General features: G+C 44.1%; 1 protein-coding gene across 2 annotated transcripts in view; it reads right to left on the bottom strand.

Annotated features, from left to right (window-relative positions):
* Nucleotides 1-12,800: 12,800 nt before the first annotated feature.
* Nucleotides 12,801-17,332, bottom strand: part of LOC119020742 (metabotropic glutamate receptor 7) — a 187,139-nt gene continuing 182,607 nt past the window's right edge. For both annotated transcript variants that reach the window (XM_037100314.1, XM_037100315.1), the window contains one exon: nucleotides 12,801-15,530. In XM_037100314.1, coding sequence (XP_036956209.1) covers nucleotides 15,481-15,530 — 50 coding nt within the window. In that variant the 3' untranslated portion in view covers nucleotides 12,801-15,480. The remainder of the gene's footprint in view (nucleotides 15,531-17,332) is intronic.

The raw sequence follows: 17,332 nt of genomic DNA on the forward strand, positions 1-17,332 counted from the left end.
CTGAGATGAACAGTCATGAAATGTTTGAGTCTGGTTTTACTGTAAACAGATTAACATCTCTGAGTGACGGGCTGAATGTTTGTACAGCTGAGTGCTGACAGCTGAAGATACTGGAGAACAGAACCAGGCTGGAGAGGAAGAGTTCTACTGGACCTCAAACTCAGCACAGCTCAGTGGACTGATACGTAACTGATGTCTCTTCATTTTAATGCTGTAAAGTCGAACACATTCACCTTCACCTGTAACCACCTGCAGCAGCTGTCAGAACTGCTGAGCTGTCATCATGGACTCTGTAAATAAGCCAGCCGGGCCCGGTGCTTTACAATCTCATTCTCTTGTTCTGTAAATCTTCTTTAATGCAGCCGAGGAAAATCCCCGTCCATCGTAAAGCAACGAGCAGAACTTGTCATCAAACCTGAGAGTGGCCCGGCCCATATGGTACTGTCTGGTACCATCTGGTACTGTGTGAGGAGTGAGGACAGCAGCACCATGTGGCTCAGCACACAGACAGCCCTAACCCTAACATGAACAAAGAATTAAGGAGAATTAAGGAGAGTAGTCTCCTCCCCTCAGTGTCTCTGATGCAGCCTGTAACCTCCACAGTAACTGGTAACTAAAGTTATCACAAATATGGGGACTTTCTCCAAAAGGTGGACGTGTAAAGTGTCAGAAAACGGAAATACTCCAATAAAGCACCTGAGTAAATGTACTCAGTTACATTCAGTACTGACCTGACTGACTGAGCCTGAATATGAATATATATGAAGGTCATCGGTGCAACGTAACGTTTAGTCACGTTCATACCTGTGGTGTGTGTGTGTGTGTGTGTGTGTGTGTGTGTGTGTGTGTGTGTGTGTGTGTGTGTGTGTGCTCCTGAACCTATATGATGACCAGCAGTGAGCACGAGTGCTGCTGAACAGATGAGTTGATTAATCAGTCAGCTGATGGATCAACAGTTGATTAGTGTGATGATGACGGTCGACAGCTGAAACCTCCAAACTGCAGAAAGAGTTGAAGCTTCTTCTGTTTGCTCGGATCAGTTTTAAACTCTGAAACTCCGAGAAGACTGAAGTGACTTCACAAGTTTTCAGGAACAAAGTCAAAGCAGTGTCGGGTTTAATGTGAGTGATGAAATACACACTCACACACTCACACACACTCACTCACACACACACACACACACACACACACACACACACACACACTCACACTCGTTATCATTTCACTGCGTCTCTTACATAAGAGGAGAGAGAGGAAGATGGCTGACTGTTTTAAGGTTTGTTCAAGGACACACACACATTTCATCTCAACACCTATAAATGATTAATAATGATAATTATATTTTAAAATATTTTCTCTCTCTCTCACGTCAGATTTTATGACCTTCTCTGAGGCTTGTAAAGAGAAAATCCCTGATTTCAGGCTGAGCTCAGGAGCGAGGGAGTCGGTTCAGGATCCAGAGTGTTGATGCTCCTCCTCATCCTCCTCATCTTCATCCTCATTATCATCGTCCTCATCCTCTTCATCCTCATCTTCATCCTCTATCATCCTCCTCATCCTCTTCATCCTCATCCTCATCTTCATCCTCTATCATCCTCCTCATCCTCTTCATCCTCATTATCATCGTCCTCATCCTCTTCATCCTCATTATCATCCTCCTCATCCTCATCATCTTCATCCTCATCTTCATCCTCTATCATCCTCCTCATCCTCTTCATCCTCATCCTCATCATCTTCATCCTCATTATCATCCTCCTCATCCTCATCATCTTCATCCTCATCTTCATCCTCATTATCATCCTCCTCATCCTCTTCATCCTCATCCTCATCATCTTCATCCTCATTATCATCCTCCTCATCTTCATCCTCATCCTCCTCCTCATCTTCATCTTCATCCTCATCATCCTCATCCTCATCCTCATCTTCATCCTCATCATCATCCTCATCATCTTCATCTTCATTCTCCTCATCCTCATCCTCATCCCTGCAGAACTCCTGAGGAGTCAGAAATCAGAGTAATCACAGACGGTCACTTCCATGTGAACACAGCAGACAGGAGCTGCTAACAGTTAATTCAGCTGATCAGCACACTGCGGCGTGGCTGACGGTGAGCTCAGCTTCCTTCACATCACTCGTCCTGTTATAAACAGTTTTCATTCAGTCAGCAGGTACACGCACACCTGCAGGGAAGCAGCTGAAGAAGACAAGTCGTCACTTTCAAGAAAATGTGATTTTGAATATATTTCATTTTTCAAGGACAGTAATTACTAATCAGGCATTCATATGACTATGGGAGCAGTGTATTTCATGTTTGAATGAAAAATGTTAAGTACTGTCATTACTGTCTGCTTTTCTAACATTGAAATAAAGGAATTATTGAAGCTCCTGGGAGCGGAGTGGGGCACCAAAATCCACCAGGAAAATTCTGACCGCACCAGCCCAGCACCAGCCCAGCACTGGACCAGCACCGGCTCAGCACCGGCACAGCACCGGCCCAGCATCGGCTCAGCACTTTTGTGCATCCCCCTCCAGCCTCTGCTTCTTCTTCTCCTTTCTCTTCTTGCCTTCCACGTGTGAGACAAGAACCAACCACACAAATCCTTCAACTGTCAGAAATCCTGTACTTTTCCCCGAACTTGCTCGCTATCTCTCTGACATGTGTCATTATAGGGTCATACCATTAGAGGAGGGGCGGCTCATTTATCCCCCTACATTTCTGTAAATAGACTTGACCTGCAGTTGGTTCATTGGATAAACACAATTCCCATTCCCAGGATGCTTTGCTCCATTGTACGTTAATTTAATAGCAAACAAACAAGATAAATTGGAGGCTGTTTTTTTTTTATTTGTGACCATGAAAGTTGTGTAATGCCTGAATAAGAAGAATTAAATTAAGTTATGCTAAAGATAGTTAAGATAAGCTTAAGTTTAAGATAGTGTGAGAGTCTGAGCTATAGAGAGTCAGCAAGTGGTATAAATATTGGTTGGACTTCTGGTCCAATCTAATATAGTAGATGTCAGAGAATTTAGACAACGTCAATAATTTCGATGAGCCAAAGACCAGCAGTGTACGCCTCACTGCAGCTCAGAAGAATCTGAGGGTCGATTCGTGCAAATTCATCAGCTGGCTGGCCGGCCGGCCGGGAAAACTCCCGATCGTCCAGATCGCCTCTCCGACCCTGGAAGCTCCAGCAGAAGAACCTTCAGACGTCTTCACGCACACGTTAAAGAAGTTGGTTTCTGTTCATTAGGAGCCAAACACACGAGACTTTGAGCTCAGCTGGTCTTTACGTGTCTGCAGCAGCAGTAACTCATTTCTGTCTCCGTCAGTCTCACAACGTCTCCAAACACCAAACACAGCCGGCCTCACATTAAAGCACCACGCGGCCCCATTTCATCCCACACACTCCTGTCTTTTTGTTATCAGCATTAATATTGACAGATCTTCCCACTGTGCAATATGAAGCACACAACGCTGCACATTCCTGTAAAAGCCTTTAAATCTTCCAACAAAACCCCAGCATCAGCCAACCCCGTTCCTCCCCAAACACTCCATTCTCTGCCGTTGTTATTAACATGAATATCGACAGATTCTCCCAGCGAGGTGCATCTAGCTCGCCGGCGGCCGTGGCCCCCTCATCCATTCTGCTATCCTCCCCGTGCACACATCATCTGTTTTGGGCTCCTGGGCGATATATCACTGTGGCGCTGCACAGAAAAGCTCTTTAAGTTGCATAAACACAATGTCGCCCCAGCACCCACTGGCTGCTGGTGATGGATGGGGACCGCACACTGGAAAAGAGAAAGTGGGATCCTTCCAGGAGAGCTGGTGACGGAGCGAGACCGTCATTACTTTACAGCTTTAACGGGAGAGGCCGCGGTGGTCACGGACAATGCAGGACAGCGTCGGCATGAAGAGGTCTGAGCTGAGCGAGACACAAGAGTGGAAGAAGTACTCAGGTAGTCTGGTAAAAGTAGTGTATTACACTTTAATACACAAGTGTAAGCATCAAATTATATCTAAGATACTAAGTATTGATTATATAGAGAGAATAATATTAATTATTTCACTGAAATGTAACAATGATGCATTCATGTCACTTCATGATGTAGATGTTGATGGTGGAGCGTCAAAAGTCAATAAAGCAAATACAGGAAACGGGAACATTTAAAGAAACATGAGATGTAATGTGAATGTAATGTAAAGTGAATGTAATGTGATGTGAATGTAAAGTAAAGTAATGTAATGTAATGTAATGTGAATGTAATGTAATGTGATGTAATGTGAATGTAATGTGATGTAATGTAATATAATGTGAATGTAATGTAATGTAATGTGAATGTAATATAATGTGAATGTAATGTAATGTGAATGTAATGTGATGTAATGTAATGTAATGTAATGTAATATAATGTGAATGTAATGTAATATAATGTGAATGTAATGTAATGTGAATGTGAATGTAATGTAATGTGATGTAATGTGAATGTAATGTAATGTGAATGTAATGTGATGCGAATGTAAAGTAATGTAATGTGAATGTAATGTAATGTGAATGTAATGTAATGTGATGTAATGTGAATGTAATGTAATGTGAATGTAATGTGATGCGAATGTAAAGTAATGTAATGTGATGTAATATAATGTAATGTAATGTAATGTAATATAATGTGAATATAATGTAATGTAATGTAATATAATGTGAATGTAATGTGAATGTAATGTGATGTAATGTGAATGTAATGTAGTGTGATGTAATGTAATATAATGTGAATGTAATATAATGTGAAAGTAATGTAATGTAATATAATGTAATGTGATGTAATGTGAATGTAATGTAATGTAATATAATGTAATGTGATGTAATATAATGTAATATAATGTAATGTGATGTAATATAATGTGAATGTAATGTAATGTAATGTGATGTAATGTGAATGTAATGTAGTGTGATGTAATGTAATGTGAATGTAATGTAATGTGATGTAATGTGATGTAATGTGAATGTAATGTAATGTGATGTAATGTGAATGTAATGTGAATGTAATGTAATGTGAATGTAATGTGATGTAATGTGAATGTAATGTAATGTGAATGTGAATGTGAATGTAATGTAGTGTGATGTAATGTAATGTGAATGTAATGTAATGTGATGTAATGTGATGTAATGTGAATGTAATGTAATGTGATGTAATGTGAATGTAATGTGAATGTAATGTAATGTGAATGTAATGTGATGTAATGTGAATGTAATGTAATGTGAATGTGAATGTGAATGTAATGTAATGTGATGTAATGTGATGTAATGTGAATGTAATGTAATGTGATGTAATGTGAATGTAATGTGAATGTAATGTAATGTGAATGTAATGTGATGTAATGTGAATGTAATGTAATGTGAATGTGAATGTGAATGTAATGTAATGTAATGTGAATGTAATGTAATGTAATGTAATGTGAATGTAATGTAATGTAATGTAATGTAATGTGAATGTAATGTAATGTAATGTAATGTAATGTGAATGTAATGTAATGTAATGTAATGTGATGTAATGTAATATAATGTGAATGTAATGTAATGTGAATGTAATGTAATGTAATGTAATGTGAATGTAATGTAATGTAATGTAATGTGAATGTAATGTAATGTAATGTAATGTAATGTAATGTGAATGTAATGTAATGTAATGTAATGTAATGTAATGTAATATAATGTGATGTAATGTAATATAATGTGAATGTAATGTAATGTAATGTAATGTGAATGTAATGTAATGTAATGTAATGTGAATGTAATGTAATGTAATGTAATGTAATGTGAATGTAATGTAATGTAATGTGAATGTAATGTAATGTAATGTAATGTGAATGTAATGTGAATGTAATATAATGTGATGTAATGTAATGTGAATGTAATGTAATGTGAATGTAATGTAATGTAATGTGAATGTAATGTGATGTGATGTAATACTGGGGGTAAAATATAGTAAAAATGAGATGCAGGTTAAATGGCTCCACATCCCAACAGAACCTCCTCTGCTGTTGAAGCCCGTTTGTCTCACGGTTCCGTCTGAACACAGTTTGTTTTCAGGACAGAACACGAGCTTCTCTCACTACAGTCACTGAAAACAAAATCAGGAGACACATAGGAGTCTATGAAAAGACCCTTTTTACCTGGATTCACATATTTAGTGTATCTGGACTTCATGCAGCAGAATTAATGAGAAGATTTATTTGAGGATTCACTGTTTGTGTAAACTGTTGTGTGTTTTAATTCATAACGAAACATCATGTAAACATCTTCATTTGTAACTAAAGCTGTCAGATATATTTGTTTTAATGAATTAAATGATAATTAAATGATTTGAAATGTTTCCAGCTGAACTGCAGTGGAGCAGAAATGAAGAAATGAAAAGACTCAGGTGAAGGTGAAGTGTCTCAAACGTTAACAGCAGTGAAGTAACTGTACTTAGTTATGTCCTGTCCTGTCACAACTCGCAGCATTAAACTTTTGAACTATGCCTGACAAACGCGATGTTCCGTCTGAATGAAGCCGGACGAACGAGCACTGAACTGACAAACGCCGTCGGACGGCTCGATGAAGGAAGCCTGAGGACAAGACTTTCAGAATAAAGTACCACCGTCCTGTAAACACTCAGCGAGTGTGGAGCTGCAGTTACCATGACAACACAGGCAGGCTGCTGTATGGTGTGTGTGTGTGTGTGTGTGTGTGTGTGTGTGTGTGTCTCTGAGGTTTTCATGCTGACGTGTGTGTGAACAGTTTTATGTGTAATAAAAATAAATGTAGACGTTTGGATCAGTGAGTCCAGTCTGAGGTTCCGTCTGGTTCCTGGCTGTCTGCTGCTAACTGGCTGAGACGCTGTGATGTTCTCCTCAGACCGGCTGAGGGGAGTTACACAGTGTTACTGACTGATGGGTAAATACTGTGACTGCGCTGGTGCAGGACGGGAGACGACAGCAGAACACTGGTGTTCAGAGGAACGTCCTCGGGGTGTCTGTCCTCGTTTGGCCACTGAAGGACGGACTTTGTATTTAACCCCAGACAGCTCGTAATAGAACCCGGATGCAGGGTTAGCGAGCCGGCGCCGCTCCCTTTAACTTCTCTGGATGTTTAGTTTGAAAAGTGCAACACCAACAAACTCTTACTTCTCTTCGAACTTGCACGCAGCATCAGACTTTAAACTTTGTCTGACATGCACGTGAACTTTTAATTCAAACCCACAAGCTGCTTTAATGTCTCTAAATAATTCACTGTTGACTTTAAGGAGTATTTTCTGAGATGAGACTGTGTGTTAACAATAATGAGAAGTCGTCTCTTAACATTGTGACACGTCGGCATGCAGTCAGCCAGAGTCCAGTCCTGTTGTGTGTGTGTTCAGAATGAAACCGATGATGTGGTCGGTGGTAGTGACCTTTCCACTTGTTGAGTGACAAACCTCCTGAGTTACCTCCGTCTCTACCTGGTCTCTGATGTCGGCACAGCCAGGTGTGACGTCACTTCTCACCCTGCTGCTTTCAGATTAAACCACTAACTTCTACGAGATGTTCACCTAAATCAACCCCCTCAAGCTTCATCCTGACACTTAATAAATGAACGTAGGTGTGGACACTAAAGGTTTTGTTATCAACTGTATTCAGAGGATCACTGATCACTGGGCCGACCACACAGAACAGAACAGAACAGAACAGAACAGAACAGAACAGTAGATACCTTCAGGGTGGAACCAGAACGTTAGAAGATGCAGCTGCTGAGTACCGATTTATTTTTACATCTCTAAAGTCGGTGTGACCAGAACTGAAGTCATAAAGTCATAAAGAACCTAAACCAGGTGTGAGGGAGGAGATTCCCTCAGACCGTCAGCATCGGGAGTGAAAGGCCCAACAGGAGATAATTAGTTGGGTTTTCTTTTGGCCCTGAGTCATCAGCAGGTGTCTTCCCCTCTCTGAGCACCTGACACAGACTAATTGTGCTGTATTGAGACAATAAGGCTGCGAGCAGCAGCTGAGCTGCAGGTTGTCTGACATTTTCAGAAGCGTACAATACACCTGTAAGTCATTAACACTAACGGGTCCATCAGAGGAGACACACACTCAGCGCTGCTCCCGCCTCCGACAGGAAATCAAGAAAAAAACACATTGAGTGATGAAATGAAACAGCTGCTCACTGTTTGGTGAGTGAAGATAAATGTTTGCTGTGTCAGTCTGCTTATGTTCCACTTCAACGTCATGTTTTATCTCTAAATATCTGGTTCTGTGGCTTCGAAGAGCTGGAACATGATCAGCACCATCACTGACATGACAGCCAGCTCATGAACATGGAATATGAAACGGATTTGACTCGTTTAGTAAAATTGTTGATATGATAAATAAGTCGTGATGTTAAGTTTGATGAACCATCAGGGACAGAAACAAACAGGCAGCAAACCTCGCTGATGCTCGTCTGATGTTTCGCTTCTCTTCATGTCGTAGCTTTAGCTAACTGTTATTTATTACTCGGCTCTTCTTAATGCTGTAGAATGCTCCACTCACTTGAATGGGCCTTCCCAACGTTTGCTGGTCAATTATTTTCGTATAATTGACGACTGCTGAGCATATTTGACCGCTATCAAGGAAAATGACATTAACCTTAATAGTTTTGGAAAATACGGTGATTTGGACTCTTGGCAAAAGGCTGAGTTTTCATCACCAGTCAATAAAAGAAAGAGAGAGGAAAGCAGCGAAGAGGAAGAAGTGAAGCGGCACAAAGTTTTGGATGACAGAGACGTTGATAAAACAGAAGAGAATCAACACGAGCTGAACACAAAAACAGCCAGGTCAGTTTGAAAGATGGTTAGAGGACTTGAATCTTGTGTGTGATGCCACCTGATGTGTGTTGGGGTGTCACGGCTCCAGAAGGTGGAGAAGGTGGAGAAGGTGCAGGATTCTCAGGCCTCCACACACCTCAGCACCAGAACTGATGCTTCTGACTGGACCTGCTGAAAACCTTCAGAACATCAGAGGACATGGAAACTAAAAATAAAGTGAGCTACAGTGTCAACAGAATATTATCACACTTCTGTTCATTCACTTTACTTCCTTCTTTTTTCATCTAAATGACTCAAACAAAAAACATTGTCAATGCCGTTTAGAGGACGTGCTGTCTCTCCATCCTCTGCATGTCTTCCACTCTCCTTCCCTCCAGCTGTCTCCGTCTCCTCTGGGAGGCTTTTCTCCGTCTTTAACTCCAGCGTTTAAAAAGGCAAAATGTCAAATGACTAATCTGCTTCTTAAACTGCTGTTCCAGCTGCTCGGTGTCGCCCTGCTGTCTCTCTCTCTGCTAACGTCAGCAGGGAGGAGGAGGAGGAGGAGGAGGGAGGAGGGAGGAGAGAGGAGGGAGGAGAGAGTAGGGAGGAGGAGGACGAGGGAGGAGGGAGGAGAGAGGAGGGAGGAGGGAGGAGAGAGGAGGGGGAGGAGGGAGGAGAGAGGAGGAGGGAGGAGGGAGGAGGAGGAGGGAGGAGGAGGAGGAGGAGGGAGGAGAGAGGAAGGAGGAGGGAGGAGGAGGAGGAGGGAGGTGGGAGGAGAGAGGAGGGAGGAGGGAGGAGGAGGGAGGAGAGAGGAAGGAGGAGGGAGGAGGAGGAGGAGGGAGGTGGGAGGAGAGAGGAGGGAGGAGGGAGGAGGAGGGAGGAGAGAGGAGGAGGAGGAGGGAGGAGAGAAGAGGAGGGAGGGGAGAGGAGAGAGGAGCGAGGAGGAGGAGGGAGGAGGCGGAGGAGGAGGGAGGAGAGAGGAAGGAGGAGGGAGGAGGAGGAGGAGGGAGGAGGAGGGAGGAGAGAGGTGGAAGGAGGAGAGAGGAGGGAGGAGGGGGAGAGAGGAGGGAGGAGGAGGGAGGAGGAGGAGAGAGGAGGAGGAGGAGGAGAGAGGAGGAAGGAGGAGAGAGAGGAGGAGGAGGAGGAGGAGGAGTGAGGAGGAGGAGGAGAGGAGGAGGAGGAGGAGGAGGAGAGAGGAGGGAGGAGGAGGAGGAGGGAGATAGAGAGAGGAGGGAGGAGGAGGAGAGGAGGGAGGGAGGAGGGGGAGAGAGGAGGGAGGAGGAGGAGGAGGAGAGAGGAGGGAGGAGGGAGGAGGAGGAGAGAGGAGGAGGAGGGAGGAGAGGAGGAGGAGGAGAGAGGAGGAGGGAGAGAGGAGGAGGAGGAGGAGAGAGGAGGGAGGAGGAGAGAGGAGGAGAGGAGGAGGAGGAGGAGGAGGAGGAGGAGGAGAGAGGAGGGAGAGAGGAGGAGGAGGAGGAAGGAGGAGGAGGAGGAGGAGGAGAGAGGAGGGAGGAGAGAGAGAGGTGGAAGAGAGGAGGAGGAGGAGGAGAGAGGAGGTGGAGAGAGGAGGTGGAGAGAGGAGGAGGAGGGAGGAGGAGAGAGGAGGAGGGAGGAGGAGAGAGGAGGGAGGAGGAGGAGAGAGGAGGAGGGAGGAGAGAGGAGGAGGGAGGAGGAGGCGTTGAGATGATTCTTTGGCAGGCGGGTTAATAACTCTCTTTGCTCTGGACGCCTTAAATTGGTTTCCATTGACACCTGCTATCTGAGCAGATAGCAGCGAGGACCTCATCAAGTGTACAGACGCTGACGGTGGGGAGCCAAATATCCCTCTGCAGAGAAATAACTTCCAGCCCGGACAGACGCAGCGCGTATTGTTGCCGTGTCAAATCCCTGAGTTTTGTTCCTCCTGATGTTTCCTTTCAGCTGCGGAGCTCTGTCTCTTTACAGCCGCCCTCGATGCCTTCTGCAGATAAACTGTTCATTTCCATTCACGCTTTTTAATTGCCTTGCCACGAGGTTGGGCTTATCTCAGATTAGACGCTCAAATATTGAAATGTTTGTCATTACCGGGCTTCGTTTTTGTCAGAGAGGGACAATAATCCAGCGCAGGGCAGCAGGACAAGAGCCGGACATCTGCTGAGAGAGGAACGGAAAAAACTGAGACGAGTTGAGAGGAAAGTGACGTGTCAGTGACGTGTTTCATCATCAGTCACAACTGTCATGATGAGTTCTGTTAATCACTTCTGAATGTTTTTGTCTTCCCTTCTTTTGTTATCTTTATTTCCTGATACGAAACTTCATCACGGAGAGAAAAGTCCTGAATACTAACTTCAACTCCACATGTTCAAATCTCTCCTGTCTCCATCTCATCTCACCTCGTCTCACCTCGTCTCCCTCTCACCCGTCTCACCTCGTCTCCCTCTCACCCGTCTCACCTCGTCTCCCTCTCACCCGTCTCACCTCGTCTCCCTCTCACCCGTCTCACCTCGTCTCCTGTCTCCCGTCTCCCCCTCAGTCCCCTGGAATTAATGATCCTGCAGGATTGTCTCTCTGGGCGACAGATAAGAGCGGTTTGGGGACGCCGGCTCTGTTTGGATTCACATAACTAACCTTCAGTGTCCAATTAGATTAGTCGCCGCCAAACCAATTAGTGTTTCTGGGAGGGAGGATGAGATGCCAGCAGTCGTATTAGAGCTCTGATATCCGAGCAGCAGGAAAACATGCTGACAGAGCTCTTCAGTATCCACTGCAGTGGAAAAAGCAGCCTCTCTTTCTTCTGCTGGCATAATAAGAGAAAAAGTTTCTGAACATTGAACAAATACTGTGTGGAGAAGATTTGGGCAGAACTGCAAACTTTGGCATTAATTAAAAATCTTGGATGCATTTCTCATCCGGAGGAAACAAAAGTTATGAGCAGAAGAAGCTGGAAACAAAAATCAGGTCATCAGGACTCTTCACACCTGGAAGAGTCCAGTGTTTCCCACACAGGAGGTGATGTGTGTTTGTAGTGTCGACGACCATTTTTTAACTAACAATATAAATATAAAATATGTTATTTTGACAGCAACAGTTGAGGTTTTAAAATGAGTTCTCTGCAGAGATGAAGCTGCTGGTCGTCTCTCTGTTCAGCTGCTCTCTGTATAAGATGGAGGAAACAAACAGTCATGGCTGCTCTCAGAAACACAGGACGTCGTCTGGAGCTCTGACTGTTCAGTCAGTGTGCTGAAGCTGAGCTCTGGAGAGAGATGCTACGTGCTCGTAGCCCTGCTGCTGCAGCATTTAGTCAAATATTCATCTGTAAGTCCTGAATGTGGTGCGTGTTGTGTTTCCTGCCACAGAGGACAGAAGAAATCTCTGCACTGCTTTCACTCAGAGCTGATGGACAGTGTTCACCAGATGTTATACATGAACATGTGACTGTTGCTGCTGGTTCCGGCCGCTGGCTGAGACACTGAATACAAAGTGATCGTTGAGCTCTGGCTGCTGCTGAGTGTGAGGGACCAGAGAAGGCAGGCCGACTGCACAGCACATTTATTCTACTCATGAAACAACAACTTGTCTCAATGTGGAGAGAAACGATTTTTTTTGTAATAGGACATCGGCCGGGTGAGTGTGAGCTCTGTGTGCTGTGCATTCAGGATTTGTAGATTTTCTTTTATTGATGATTCAGTGAAAAACAAGCTAGTTAGAATTGAGACCGAGTGGCTCATTTTCGGAAAATCACTCAAGCACTTCAGATATTTTCTCTTTATTCCCAACAGTTTGTTCAGTGCCCATTTTCTCCACAAAGGGAACCATGTTAAATCTCAGTAAGAGCAAAGAAAAAGAAACGGAGACAAGACAAGATTTTCAGGCAAATAATGATATTCTACAAATCCAAAAAGATCACACTGACGTCACTGTTCTGACGTGACGAGGAAAGAAAGACATTTCTCAAGGCAATTCATGTGAGAAAGACACGAGCACCAAACTGCGTTTCCTCAGGGAATATAATAAAAAAATAACCAAATGTTTTTTATTTCATGTTGATACATTCTTGGACAACACCACAGAATAGTTGCATGAGTGGCCGAATGTAAATCTCTCCCACAACATTGGCACATAAGCAGCAAGGGCAACATGAATATACCGAGTACAAACAGTAGAAAACATACATGCTTCCTTTTTTTTTTTTTTTAACAAGTATTTAGTTTTTTTTAAATATATATTTATCTTTTTCTCCATTTCCCGAAGTTCCCAGGAAAATAAGAAACCGATCAAAGCCAAATTCTGCTGTGTGAGAACGTCTCAGTGGAGAAGAAACAGAACAGAAATCAAAAACAGTACAATTCAGAGCAGACAGGTGGATCAACGGTGGCGTGAGGATTCAGTATTTAAACTTTTTTTCAGATTCTGTTTCAACATCGAACATATCAGGCATGCAGTGACAACCTTGACATCAACACCTTCTGTTGGATCAGAAGTCCATGAAATCACCAGCACAAACCCAGTGACGCCTGGACCCACACGGGTTCTTTTAAAGTCAGCTACAACACAGTTAGGGTCATCATCATCATCATCATCATCAGCAGCAGCAGCAGGAACACACATGTTGGGATGGGATGCGTTCATCATGAGACCACGAACATTTCAAACAGTTTCTTAAAAAAAAAAATAACGCCTGTTTTTTTTTTTTTTTTTTTTTTTACATTGTATTAAATGTGTTGGCTTTGTGTCCGCGGCGCGCTGAGGAGTCTGGTTTTTACCACACTGGGCGACTGAAGAGAAGATTTCTGGACTCGCAGACAACAAACCTCAGAACAGAACAATCAAGACAACAAGTTTTAATGTCTACTACACTCCAACACACACAGATCTCCTGAAAACTCAAATCTTAAAGGTGGGATGAAAAGAGAGAGTCATCCAAGTCAGACGACTCTCCAGAACCGCTCCAGAACCGCTCAGCTCCCCTTTAGCATTTTTCTATAACAGACGTTGGAGGCAAAGATCGTCTGACTGCAGCAGTCGGCCGCTCGACAGCAACAGAAACACGTGACGCAGAACACAAATGAAGTTTGTCTTCGTCACGGGGAAGAAGTTTCACGGAAGATTCAGGATGAAAAATCAGTAAACTACATCTGGACTCCTGCATGAAGTCATAACTGAGCCAAATCTGAACACACAGCTGGATACACTTATTTTTAGATTCAAGGTGACGAAATTATTATCTCTGATTTCCATCAAGAAAACATCAATAAATCCGCTCACAGAAAAAGACACTCGTCATGCTTGAAGTCCTCCAGCGACACACTGCAGACTGCTAACACTTTGTCACAATGTAGAAGAATTAACATTATTTTAAATTCTCCTTCCTGTGTACGCAGCTCAGTCTCAGAATCAGATGTTGGCAGTTGATGTTCTGCTGCTCACAGAGTCCAAATGTGTTTGTGTAACGAGCTACGTACTGTCCTCACATTTCAACTAAGCGTGTCGCGTCTGCATTTGAAATGTGAAACTTCTGGTTGTTTTTCTGGAGATCTTGGGACATTTTGCAGCGACAGAGAGGTTTTTCAAATGATTCTGTGCCTGAACGTCAGCAGACCATCGTCACTGTGTTGTAATGGCAGAAAATCTGAAAACTGAACCTGAAGAAACGTAAAGTTTTAACTTATCTGTGGTTAAGCAGAACAAATGTTTGCATGTACCAGCATTAATTCTGCCGGCTGTTTTATCTGCTTTATATCAAAGAATCAAACTGTCAGAATCGTTTTCACGTCACACCAACAATATTCACTGATTCTGACAATGTACCACTGAAGCTGGGACAGAATCCTGGATTTTAAAGGTCAGTAAAGTGGACGGCTCTATAGAAATGAATCATTTACCTGTGAGACTGTCATCTGAGGTGCGTCCATGCAGCAGCTGTCACTCATCTCATGAAGCTGATTGGACGTTGGGACTTTTCAGTGGCAAAAATCAGACTCCAGGCGGCAGCGTGAGCAAAGCCCTTAAATCTCAAAGTGAAGAATATGGCTTCAATAAAAAACAATGTGCATCCAAGAAGCAAGAGCAGAACAGATTCATCATCAACGTCATAATCAGGTCGCCTTTAAAGAAAATGAAACGGAAACCAAACCAACAACCGACCGCAGGAGGCCAACAGAGTAAAGACCGACACACGAGGACAGCAGGGCTGAAAACTTGCAGTTTGGAATTACATGAAAAGACGAGAGGCTCCGTAGAAAGATCACGTTGGCCAAGGCGGCCGCTTCGTTTGACATCAACAGCACGAGACGACGCACGGAGCCCGAGAGCTCCGCCCACAAGCCAGCGGGCAACATGTCCGCCGCTGCACCCGTTTGTCCTCAGTCCCACCCTCATCATCATCATCATCATCATCATCATCACCAACAGAAGGATCATTTTTTATCTTCTAAACATCCACACTTTTTTTCAACACGTCTTTTTTTCTTCCTCGCTTCTCTTTGACCGAGTGATTATGCCCAAAGGAAAGTCCCACAATGCTTTGCTTTAGAAGTCAGTGGTGGGCAATGGAGCACGTGAGACCAAAGAAATGAAATAAAAACAACAACACATTCTTCTTTCTTTCTTTCTTTCTTTCTTTCTTCAGGGTCAGCCAGCAGGCAGGAGACCAGACATCTCCAGCATCGCTCTCTGTGTCAGTCTGATGGAGGAACGCTGTCAGATCACGAGGTCGTTGTAGCTCACACATTTCTTCTTCGCTGCTGGACCTGAAGACGGAGGAAACAGGGAAACAGCTTCAGTCTTGGTGGCTGTTGTTTCAGGTGAAGGTTAACAGTAAGTGTGATGATGGAGGTGAAGTGAGTTATTGATGAAGGTGAATCACCCCGAGGTTTATAACCAGGGCTTGAATTATGAACTCTCACGAGGGAGGATAGTACAGTTTGAGATGACTGACGGAGGATCAGCTTCTCCGCCTTCATAATTCTGTAAGATAGTGATGTAATGTTCTCCACGTGTGAGGTCATAACTCAGAGGCAGAAGCAGCAGCAGCAGAAGAAGAAGCTGAAGTCAAACTTTGGTTTGTTAACGGCCTTATTTTAATTACTGGAGAGTGACGACCAGCGCAGACTGTGAGTCGACTCCACCTGCTGCACCTGTCTGTGGTTCATACAGGTGCAGCAGTGCAAAACTGATAAAAGCCTGAGGGTGATTAAAGATGGAAGGGTGGATGATAAATAAGTATGCGAGCCAATCACATCAAGCCCCCAAAGTCTGAGGTCATCACTTAAAAACTGACCTATGGCAGAAAACAACAAACAAACACTAACAGGAGCGGCTAACAGGAGCTGCTAACAGGAGCGGCTAACAGGAGCGGCTAACAGGAGCTGCTAACAGGAGCGGCTAACAGGAGCTGCTAACAGGAGCGGCTAACAGGAGCGGCTAACAGGAGCTGCTAACAGGAGCTGCTAACAGGAGCTGCTAACAGGAGCGGCTAGCAGGAGCTGCTAAAAGGAGCTGCTAACAGGAGCTGCTAACAGGAGCGGCTAACAGGAGCGGCTAACAGGAGCTGCTAACAGGAGCGGCTAGCAGGAGCGGCTAACAGGAGCGGCTAACAGGAGCGGCTAGCAGGAGCTGCTAAAAGGAGCTGCTAACAGGAGCGGCTAGCAGGAGCAGCTAAAAGGAGCTGCTAACAGGAGCGGCTAGCAGGAGCAGCTAAAAGAAGCGGCTAACAGGAGCGGCTAACAGGAGTGGCTAAAAGAAGCGGCTAACAGCAGCTGCTAACAGGAGCGGCTAACAGCTAACTCAACACACTTTAACAGTCTGACTGTAAACAAACAGGCTAGAAACAACACGTCTTTCTCAGATTGTTAATTAATATTCAATAAAAATCTGTTGAATAATTCTTGAAGACATGAATACTGATCTGAACCTTTTTAAAGATAGAAATAATAGCTGGAAACATGCTGGTCTGTGCTGGTGTTTCCAGCAGGGAAGACTGTGTAGGACATTGTGGCAGTGAACTGGCTTATTTACAAGTATTCTCCAGTTGTTTCTGTATTTAAGTTGATCGTGTTTATTGGTATCAGATCCAGACACGGTTCTGAAACACCCACAGTTCTCTTTGCACCGCCTGGTCTGAATGAACCTGTCCACCAGCAGAGAGCACTTCAAGGTCAGGTGTTGTGCTGGTGATGGTGGTGAGATGTTCACTGAACGGTTAGTTATGACCTCCTCCTATCTCCCCCTGCAGCTGCACGCCCCCTCCTCTCTGCCGACGTCCACTCGGCCTTCACTGTTCATCCTCAGACGAACGGCCTCAGGCCTCCAGAACATCATCAATCACGCCGGGAAGATAAACGAGGAAATGGGATGATGCATATTTAGGCCTGAAGTATCATGAACCTGCCTGTCTTAATGTGTCGTCTTCTTACACAAAACCGTCACTGACGGGGTTCAGTTGCTCCAACAGGACCGTGTTAGAACTCTGGTTCTGCTCCTGTCCTGACTTGCTGATTTAATGCAGACCAGAGCTGCTAATGAAGAGCCACGATGTTTGATTTGGAAAAAA

The sequence above is a fragment of the Acanthopagrus latus genome, chromosome 6 (genome assembly GCF_904848185.1).
Source record: "Acanthopagrus latus isolate v.2019 chromosome 6, fAcaLat1.1, whole genome shotgun sequence".
NCBI lineage: Eukaryota > Metazoa > Chordata > Actinopteri > Spariformes > Sparidae > Acanthopagrus > Acanthopagrus latus.